Source organism: Octopus bimaculoides, chromosome 12, assembly GCF_001194135.2.
Source record: "Octopus bimaculoides isolate UCB-OBI-ISO-001 chromosome 12, ASM119413v2, whole genome shotgun sequence".
In the NCBI taxonomy this organism is placed as follows: Eukaryota; Metazoa; Mollusca; class Cephalopoda; order Octopoda; family Octopodidae; genus Octopus; species Octopus bimaculoides.
Window position 1 is genome coordinate 58,290,590 of NC_068992.1, and position 11,040 is coordinate 58,301,629.

Below are 11,040 nucleotides of genomic sequence, written 5' to 3' on the forward strand. Positions count from 1 at the left end.
TATATATATATATATATATATATATTTACGTACACAGTTATATGTAAATATTACTTGCACATTCTGATCATATATATATGTGTGTGTGCAAGTACATCTTTAATACTCTTAGAATTTATTGAAATATTTGAGTAGTGATACAATTTTTCATTGCTTTTTGCTTGTGTTTGTGTATTTATATAGTCTTGTATAGATAGGATCAGTGTTGCAATGAATAAAGACTTTCACTTGAGAGGGAAAAGAAAGTGATTATGATAGAAGAGGGGTGGGGAGGAGAAAGAGAGAGTAAGAAAGAGAGCATGAGGCAGTGTGCCTGTGTGGTATATACGTTGAAAACGATGTTGAATATATAAAATTATAAAATGCAACATTTACATTTTTTTCAACAAGGAAAACTTTTTTTTAGCACCAATGAATAACGGTTTCTTATATTTAGGACAAGGTCACAGATTTGTAAGAGAGAGAGAGAGAGAGAGAGAGACAGGGACTGGTGTGTATGTAGTTAGAAGAACAACCTACAAACCATACTTGCTATTTAATTTCATTGAGCCCTGTGAGATTTCAGTAAAATCTGATCCTAGATGGATCTGATATCAGAAAGTAGTTGGATAGAATTAAAAAATAAACTATGAAGCATTTAATTTAAAACCATTGTTTCTGCCACTCTTCTAACTTCATACATCTCCTCCACTGCCTCCTCCTCCTCCTCTTCCTACTACTACCTTTCTGTTTGTCTGGCTTTCTTTCTCTATCTTTCTGTAACGGTTTATTTCATAGTTTACAAAGCCAAACATTCAGGGAGATGGGAACAGTTCATTATATCAGCCCCAGTAATTGACATCCACTTCATTTTATTGATTTAGGAAGGACGAAAGGCAAAACTGAACTTGGTGAGGTTTGAACTCAGAATATAAAGGATCATAATTAAATACTACAAAATATTTGGTTTGATGAACTCATGATTTGGCTGATCCACCACCCCTGTAATAAAACTTGTAATAATCCTTTCTACCATAGGAAAAAAACCTGAAATTTTGTGGTGAGAAGGCTAGAGAATAACATTAAATGCAGTAATTTGACTGGTAATTTATTTTATTGACTCTCTGCCCTGGAAGGAAGAAAGGCAAAATTGACCACAACAGGATTTGAAATCATACTACTACTACTAACCACAATAATAATAATAATAATAATAATAATAATAAATGCCCTGATGCAGTACCAGGCAGTGGCTCTCAAGGTTTCTGATCTTAATTGATTGGAAGTGTTCACATGTACATTGTTTTGTCTTGGTATTTGCTTGGGCTACAGCAAATATTCTGCTTAATACCACAGATTTGCTTGTCAGTTGCTTGACCGTAACCAGTCGAGCATGTCCCTTGGTGGCTGACGATATGTGCATCTCTGATCATGAGCAGAAGTAGTGGGGGAGCATCATAGCCATGTGTTGAGAGGAATTTTTTGGGGTTTGGATAATTCACCTTTGAAAACTTAGGTGTTTTGTTTAACATCCTTAAACAACCCTAATTCAGGGACCTTTTGAGTGGGATGGGCTACTCGACCTGAACAAAACTCTAACTGGACCCCACCTGCAAGGTCATGGGCTGTTCATCTTGATATGAGATCACCATTTCGTGCACATAGGGTTGTGATGCATGTGCCTGGTGTACCCTTATCAGACGGGTAGTCATGATGGGTATACTGGGCTTTGTATATTTTACCCCAGTGTCACTTTGATAGCATGCACTGCTTTCTCACTCAATAATAATAATGATAACAAAATTGATTTCAAATTGTGGTACAAGGCCAGTAATTTCGTTGGAATGGATAAGTCAATTACCTTGACCCCAATGTTCAACTGGTACTTATTCTATGTGCCCTGAATGGATGAAAGGCAAAGTTGAGCTCAGCAGAATTTGTACTCAGAATGTAAAGCCAGACAAAATGCTGTTAAGTATTTTACCCAGCATGTTAACGACTCTACTCACCTTAATAATAATAATAATAATAATAATAATAATTATAATAATGAAGAAAGACAACTGTACCTATGATCATCAGAGGTTTGGGGGTAATGCCAAATGGCACTCTTGAACACTATGGAAACCCAAAAGTATCAGAATTACAAAAAGTTGTTCTCATGGATACTGTCTACATCCTAAGGAAAACATTGTCAATCTGAGAACACCAGAGTCTCTTTAAAATCTTTCAGATTTAAAATATTACAAATTTAACAGAATCATGGTCCTCAGAATTTGATCTCCTGTCCTTATAATATATCAGTGCCAACCATAAATAACATCTACAGTAAAACATCCAGCCTGCCATTACATGAGGTCTCTGGGTGAGACTTGGAACAGATCATACAATACAAAGCAACAACAGTGTAAGTAATAATAATAATCCTTTCTACAATAGGTACAAGGCCTGAAATTTTGGGGGAAGGGGCTAGTTGATTACATTGACCCCAGTGTTCCTCTGGTACTTATTTCATCAACCCCCAAAAAAATGAACGGCAAGATGAACCTTGGTGTATTTTGAACTCAGAATGTAAAGGCGGACAAAATGCGGCGAAGCAATTTTGCCCGGTGTGCTAATGATTTCACCAGCTTACTGCCTTAATAATGAAACCCATTACTTCAATAGTAATTTATTGATTCTGGAAGGATGAAAGGTAAATTTGATTTTGGTAAGATTTGAATTCAAACAGTGAAGAACCAGAACACATGCTGCATGGCATCTTTTTCCCGACACTTTGACCGCTTAGCATTCAGATTACTCTGTCAAATGTAATGCTTCTTTATTCTCATTCTTTTGAATTCATCATGCATTATTTTGCAACTTTGATATTGCAATGATGTGATTGTCTATTTTTAGAATGACATTGTAGGGTAGGTGCAAGTGGCAGGTTCTAACAGTTTGAACATAAAACAAGTAGAATATTTGGGCCAGATATCGTCGGTTTAAATGTTAAAGGATTAATGAATTTGCCAATCTGTCATGTTCCCAATGAAATAGTTATTTTCTGGTTTAGGCACAAGACATTTTGAACCAGAAGAATGAAAAGCAAAGTTAATCTCAACGGGATTTGAACTCAAAACGTAAAGAACCAGACCAGATGCTACAAGACATTTTTTTTTATTTTATCAACTTTAAAATGCTGCCAACCTGCTGCCTTTCTGCTCATCTACCACTTTCCTAATAAAATAATGATTTCTTTTGGCAACCTAGAAGTCTAGTTCTGTAGAGAGAACCAGAGATAAAGGATACAATATAATCAACAGAACTGACCCACATCTAATATATTGGAAATGTTTCTATATTTTTATTTCAAGTAATTGAATTGGTTTAATCAAGCAAGTTATTTGCAATATAATATTTATTCCATTGATCGCCATCTAATATATCATACAAGCCTCTGTGCATTTAGCTAAAGTAATCTATTTGATTTTCATATTTGCCTATCTTCACCTATGGCCATAAGTATTAGGTAACGTTTGAATGAGTACAATCGTGAATATAAGTGGTCAAAACGGGATTCCTTTTATGGGTCTCTGGAATGATGTTACTTGACAGGGTGCATAACTTGGAGATCAAGGAGTTTTCTCCAGGTTGAGCTGCTGCTTCTTCTATGTATTGAGAAGTCACAGCTCTAGGACTACAAATATGTAATTAGAATGTTGGAAGGAAGAATTGTAAAACAGATTCTTCAAGCAGAGCCAATCAGCAGGAGACTTAGAGACAGACTAAGAACGAGATGGTTGGATAATATCCATAGTCACTGTTGGTCATGCTGGGGAATCTAGCCAAAGTCTGAAGATGGTTGCTTCTGATAGGACCCTATACAAGAAGTGCCTGAGGACTCTACCCCAACAACTCTACCAGGAATAGTGGGCAATGAAGATGGACAGATGAATCAATTTGATTTAATTAAGCAAGTTGCTTTCAATAACAGTATCTACTCCATAACTGTTTCTTACATAGGTACAAGGATTGAAATTTCAGAAGAGGGATCCCAGTTCATTATAATGAGCTTAGTTGAAGTAAGTGAACTGCTAGTTTATTTCATTAAATAAAGTTAACCTAGGAGGAATCAGTTGATTACATCAATCTCCAAGGCACAACTGGTACTTATTTTATCAACCCTATAAAGATGAAAAGCAAAGTCAACCCCAGTGGGATTTGACCTCAGAACGTAAAGGTCTGGAAGAAATGCCACTAATCATTTTGTTTGACATGTTAATGATTCAGCCAGGTGGCCATTTTGATAATAATAATAATAATAATAATAATAATAATAACAAGAGTATTCAGTGAGCGCAAACCTCTGCCAAGGCAACACCAATGTCCTCTGGACAATTAGCCGGAAATGATTTTTTAAAATGAAAATATCTGAAATAAACTTGACTGCTCTCACAAACCAGAATACTAAAAATGAACCCAACTGCTCTCAAAAATTAAAAACAGGAAAAATAATCCAGAATCCTTGTCCAGTACTAGATCGACCCCAAAATCTAATCAGTTTTAGCACCTGTAGAATATAAAGCAAGACATGACAGAGTCGGCCAGTATTTACACTGGACAATATGTCAGCATTATAAATTCAAAACTGCTGACAAATGGTATAAACACCATCCTGAAGCTTTGACTGAGGGAGAAAATGTGTCGATTCTCTGGGACTTCCCCGTACATACTGACAAAACTATAAAAGCTAATAAACCGTATATTATTATAAAAGAACAGACAAAAAAGATGTGTTTGTTAATTGACATGAGTATTCCTTGCGATCACAATATAGCGGCGAAAGAATTTGATAAGATCAGTAAATATAACGACTTGCTAATAGAAATTAAAAAAATGTGGCATCTCAAGGCGACTACCATACCAGTGATTGTAGGAGCTCTAGGAATGATAAAAAAAAGGTACTGAAACCTATTTGAAAATGATACCAGGCTTACCATCCCTACAGGAAGTGCAAAAAATTGTGTTAACTGGAACGACTCATGTACTGAGAAGAGCATTATCGCTGTGAAAACGACACCCATTCTTGAACTTGTTTATTTATTAATTTGTTTTAAAATACATATTTTACCTGTGAATTTGCGTGTGTAAACTGGGAATGCATACAATGAGCTTCTCTGCCTTAGGTGTAACGAAAACACTTGGCGAGAATTGGAAGAAAATTTGAAGAAAGAAGAAAAAAAACAACATAATAATAATAGTAATCCTTTTTACTATATGCACAAGATCTGAAATTTGCGGGAGAGGGATAGTTGATAACATTGACCCCAGTGCTCTACTGGTACTTACTTTACCAATCCTGAAAGGATGAAAAGCTAAATCGACCTTGGTGGGATTTGAACTCAGAACAGATGAAACACTGCTAAGCATTTCACTTGTGGCGCTAATGATTTTGCCAGCTCACCACCTTAATAATAATAATAATAATAATAATAATAATAGCAACAAGAGCACTCAAAGAGTGCAAACCTCTGCCAAAGCAACACCAATGTCTTCTCAATGATTAATCAGAGATGATTTTTAAAATGAGAATATCTGAAATAAATTCAACTGCTCTCACAAACGAGAATGCTAAAAATGAACCTGACCGTTCTCAAAAATTAAGTAAAAAAAAAAAACAGGAAAAATAATCTAGAATCCTTGTCTGGTACCGGATCAATCTCAAAATCTAATCAGGTCATTTCAGTCATGAGGCCAAACATCCCTGAAAGTTTCATCTAAATCCATCCGATGGTACTTGAGATATCTTGTTCCCAGACAAACAAACAAAAACGACTGAAAACAATATCTGTACCTTCGCTAAGGCGGAGGTAATAAAGAAGAAAAACAGCAAGAAGATGAAACCTTTGAACTATTATTTATTCACATATTACTTTGCTTTTGGTCAAGATAAAAAAAAAAGTTTTTTTAAACAAAATAAAGAATTACCAATATTTTAAATGTTGCACCTTGCACAAGTGTCTTTTAATGTAGCCACAGATTCACCACCACATCTAGGTCTTGTGATGTAGTGGCTGTTGTGCCTCATTGACCCTGAGAGCTATGCCAGTGATGCACAAGCTCCTGGTTGGTTCTTCCATACCGGACAAGTCAAAAGATAGAGGCTAAACTAATATGGACCACTCCTTTCTACAAGTAAAATATGGGTGTGCCAACACCCCTTCTTAGAAAAATGCCAGGTTATGGAAGTGTCAATAACAGTTCAAATCCAACAAGAACCTGGGAGAAGAAGGCTTTCTCTCAGGGGAACAGGAAGTACAGTTAGCTCAGAGTTGACAACAGTGGAGAAATGTTGCTGACAGCCTATGCTCCATAGAAAGCAAAGGAATTAAGTAATTCAGACCAACCATGGTTTTATGAGTGAGTTCGAAAAACAGAGACCATTTTAACTAACTAATGTGTGTGCATGCTCATGTCTGACTGAATATAAATATTCTGTGCTTCACAGAACGTGAACATTAATAAAATTGAGCGACTGACTGTGAAGTTTGTGACATTCTTTTTCAATAAATCATGCTATAGCACTGCACTTTTAAAGATGAGCAAAAAAGATATTGTAGTTGCAAAACAGGTAAGGATTTTTGACAGGAAGAGCGTCTAGCAGGAAAACAGTGCCTCAGTAATATGCAAACATGCAAAAATAGATGTGAAACAAGCAAATGAATATGGAAGCATGGCACCAAATCTTGTAAGGCAAGAGCTTAATTGGTTTAGCTAGCATATGGACCCTAACAATAATTATAGTTTCAAAATTTAGCAAATGGTAAGGTAGAATTTCACTAAATATAGATAACGGAGGACATGTTTCAGTCCACCGAGGTCTCATCAGCAAAGATAAGACACCACATGCTCAGTTTGTCATGGCTAACCTCTCTTAACCCTTCTGGATGTAATGATTTATGGCCATTACTGCATACCTGGTGATTTTAAGGGATATTCCATTTGAACTAGAATGCAAGAGAGCTGTGTAGGCATAAGCAAATGGTGCTACCTTAATAGTACAAGACAATATAGAAATTGAAATGGTTGGTACCATTCTAAAGCAATATGCTAAGATTAATTTGAACAAATTGGTTGGCTTGTAACATGGCACCTGGAAATGCAAGTCCATGTTATCGGCCCATTTTGTTAGGGCACTGGGTTGATGAACCATTAAGTTACTTGTGGAGTTTGGTTAAAATCTCCAGTTGGATACAAATTGGGATGAGGTTATGAGCAGCAAAGCTGGTCTCATCCACAAATTGCATGCTAATGATTCTGCCAGCTCACCACTTCAATAATAATAATAATAATAATAATAATAACAATACCAACAATGGTTTCAAATTTTGGCACATGGCCAGCAATTATAAGTTGGTAATAGATTACCTTGAACCCAGTGCTCAACTGTTACTTATTTTATTGACCTTGAAAAGATGAAAGGCAAAGTCAACCCTGGTGGCATTTGAACTCAGGACATAAAGTCAGAAAAAAATGTTGTTAAGCATTTTGTTTGGCAAAGCAAGTGGAGTTAAGATCAAAAGATACAAGGAAAGAGGCCGACAGCTCAAACAAAATGAACTGCTTAGAACAAACCAGAAACTGTTCAACGAAACTCTGGATGGAAGAGGCAGCGTTACCCAAACCCACCACAGAAGCAACTTCATTTTGCAACAAGATCTGGTCAGAGGATGTCAAACACAACAACAGAGCCCCCTGGCTTCATGAAGTGGAAGAAAAATTAAGTGACACAGAAATACAAAAGGACATTACTATCACATTGGGAGATATACAAGCAGGAGTTTGTAAAATGAGAAAAGGCACCTGACCCAGACCTAGTTCAGGGATTTCGGTTCAGGGGACTGATGGATTTACCTCCTAAGCTACAAAAGCTCCCACAAGGCTGTGTACACCAAGGAATTGTACTAAAATAGATGATCAAAGGAAGATCAGTGCTGATCCAGAAGGACCTAGCCAAGGATGTTGTGACCAGTAACTATTGTCTGATTGCTTGTTTACCTATGATGTGGAAGCTTTTAACTGGAATTATAGGGAAAAATTGTATGACCACCTTGAAAGAAATGAACTGTTAGCAAATAAACAGAAAGACTGCAGGAAGGGATCATGAAGAACAAAGAATCAGGCAATTTTGAGGAACTATTGGAGAAGGTTGACAAGCTTATCACTCACAGATTCTAAAATGTCTGGAGATGGTTGAGGCAGCTAAAGATACGATATATCTATTCAAAAATAGTATAAGGAACTAGAAGACGGTTTTGACAGCAGGTGGAAGGGAAATTGGACAAGTCATCATGATCAATGCACTTGGGACCATCTCAAAGAAAGCAATATTCTGGCATGAAAATCTGCGAATACCAAACATTATAGGAAGTACACAGCTAGCAGCAATACTTGGAACAACACATGTTTTGAGGAAAGTACTACATCTCTAAGATTTGACATAGATAAGGGAAATAAAAAAGAACTATCATTATTATTATTATTATTATTACTACTATTTTTAACATATTTTGAAGAATCGGTTAGATAGATGAAATCAGTCCACTACTTGACCAGTACTCTATCTTATTAGTCCCAGTAGAATGAGAAGCATAGACATCTTTGGCAGGATTTGAACTGCTATTGTAAAGAACTGGGACAAATATCACAAAACCTTTTGTTAAATGCTTTACTGAGTCCACCAATCAATAGCCCTTGATATTTTAACATTGGCACAAGACTGAAGATTTGGGGAAGGATCTAGGCAATTATATCAATCCTACTATATGACTAGTTCTTTATTTCATCAACCCCAGAAAGATGAGCAGAAAAGATGACCTTGTTAGGGATTTGAATGCAGAACAAATAATAATCTTTCAGGACTTGTGCCTTATATTATATAGGCTCAAGACCTGAAATTTTAAGTGGGAATGGGTGAGTCAACGACATCAATCCCAGTGCATGACTGGTATTTGTTTCGCTAACTCGGAAAGGATGAAAGGCAAAGTTAACTTTGAATTTGAACTCAGAATGTAAAGATGTGAAATATCAATAAGCATTTTTTCTAGTATGTTAACAATTATGCCAGTTTGCCACCATCAGAAAGTTAATAATAATAATAATAATTGATGAAAATCAGTTGCCAGCAGAGTGTTAATTTTTTTAAATTTATATCTAGTAAAAGTTAAAGTATATATTTTCTTATATGGCAGTCAATAAATAAAGCATGTTAGCAACAACAACAACAACAATGACAATAACCAAGTTTAGTTGTCCCAAAAGGTTTATTTTTATTTATTTATTTAAGTAAAAGCTTTTTTTTTATTTATTTATAAGAAAAGAGAAGCTTCAAGAAAAAAAGAAAAAAAAGCAGGAAACAAATTTTTTTAACGTAAAAAAGGAGAAAATGGTTAATTTTTGTTTATTTGTTTTTAAAAGATGATAAAAAATAACAGAATAACAGTTTGTTACAAAGGCTGAGAGATTTTAGTGGGTGATAGGGAAATATGGGAAGTAGTGATATTCATGCCTTTCAAGGTCATTAGTGATGTAAATGAAGTGAAATAGTTCCAACCGGGAATCAAAATTGGGCAACGGTTTCAGCAAATACCCTCTCTACTCTATGCTGGTTCTCACTAGAAAATAAAGAATAATAATAATAATGATAATAATAATAATAATAATGGCTTCAAATTTTGGCACAGGGCCAGCAGTTTTTAAAGGGCAGGGCAAGTCGATTACATCGACCCCAGTGCTAAACTGGTACTTATTTTATCGACCCCGGAAGGATGAAAGGCAAAGTTGACCTTGGTGGAATTTGAACTCAGAATGTAGCGACGGGTGAAATACCACTAAGCATTTTGTCTGGCATGCTAACAGTTCTGCCAGTTTGCCACCTTTATAATAATAGTAGTAATAATAATGATAATAATAATAATAATAATGATGATGACAATGATGATTTCTTGCATGGTGCAGGGTCACAAACATTTTTTGGAGAGAGGGGAGAGAAGTAAGAGTGTATAGTCTATTGGATCAACCCCAGTACATGACTGGCATGTATTTTGTTGACCTTGAAAGGACAAAAGTCGGCCTTGGCAGGATTTGAAGTTGTAACATAAAGTGGCATGATTAAATATCACAAGGCATTTTGTCTGACACTCTACCAACCTAATAATAATAATAATAATTTCTTTCATTTTTGTCAAACTCTGGGAACGAAAACAGTTGATTAAATCATCTCCAATATTTGAACTTAGAATGTAAAGGTATGTAACTAAATACTACAAGTTATTTGGGTCAGTAATTTAGCATCCTAATAATAATTGTTTCTAATTTTGGGACAAGACCAGCAATTTTGAGGGGAAATGGTTAATTTGTTTACATGGTACCCCAGTACTTGACTGTGACTTTATTTTATTGACAACAGAAGGATAAACGGCGTAATTGACCGTGTCAAGATTTGAATCGAAAATATAAAGAAGTGGAATAAATACAGCAAATAAATATATCTTCTAAGGATTCTGAAAAGTAGCTGTCTTTTAGCTTTGTTTCAGCCATTAGACTGTGGCCATGCAGGGGCACTGCCTTGAAGAATTTTAGTCAAATAAATCAACCCCAGTATTCATTTTTTAAAGCTTGGTATTTATTCTGTCGTTCCATTTTGCCAAACTGCTAGTTACTGGGACATAAACACACCAACACCAGTTGTCAAGTGGTGGTAGGGGAACAAAAAAGATACAAACACACACAGACACACACACATATATATGATGGGCTTCTTTCAATTTCCATCTACCAAATCCACTCGCAAAGCTTTCGTCAGCCTGAGAAGACACTTGCCCAAGATACCGTGCAGTGGGACTGAACATGGAACCATATGCTTGGAAAGGAAGCTTCTTACCACACAGCCACATTATTAACCTGAAATTGGCAGGATTTCAATTTAGAATGTGAAGAGCCAAAAGTGTTTTCTCTAATACTTTTGATTCTGTCAATCCAACACCTTAATAATAATAATAATAATAATAATAATAATAA

General features: G+C 35.7%; 2 protein-coding genes across 3 annotated transcripts in view; both read right to left on the bottom strand.

Moving 5' to 3' along the window:
• Nucleotides 1-11,040, bottom strand: part of LOC106876311 (Golgi integral membrane protein 4) — a 181,624-nt gene that overhangs the window by 21,577 nt on the left and 149,007 nt on the right. The gene's annotated exons all lie outside the window — the stretch shown is intronic.
• LOC106876348 (uncharacterized) overlaps nucleotides 9,266-11,040 on the bottom strand; it is a 19,745-nt gene continuing 17,970 nt past the window's right edge. Inside the window, exon 2 of the mRNA XM_014924849.2 lies at nucleotides 9,266-9,635. Coding sequence (XP_014780335.1) covers nucleotides 9,633-9,635 — 3 coding nt within the window. The 3' untranslated portion in view covers nucleotides 9,266-9,632. The remainder of the gene's footprint in view (nucleotides 9,636-11,040) is intronic.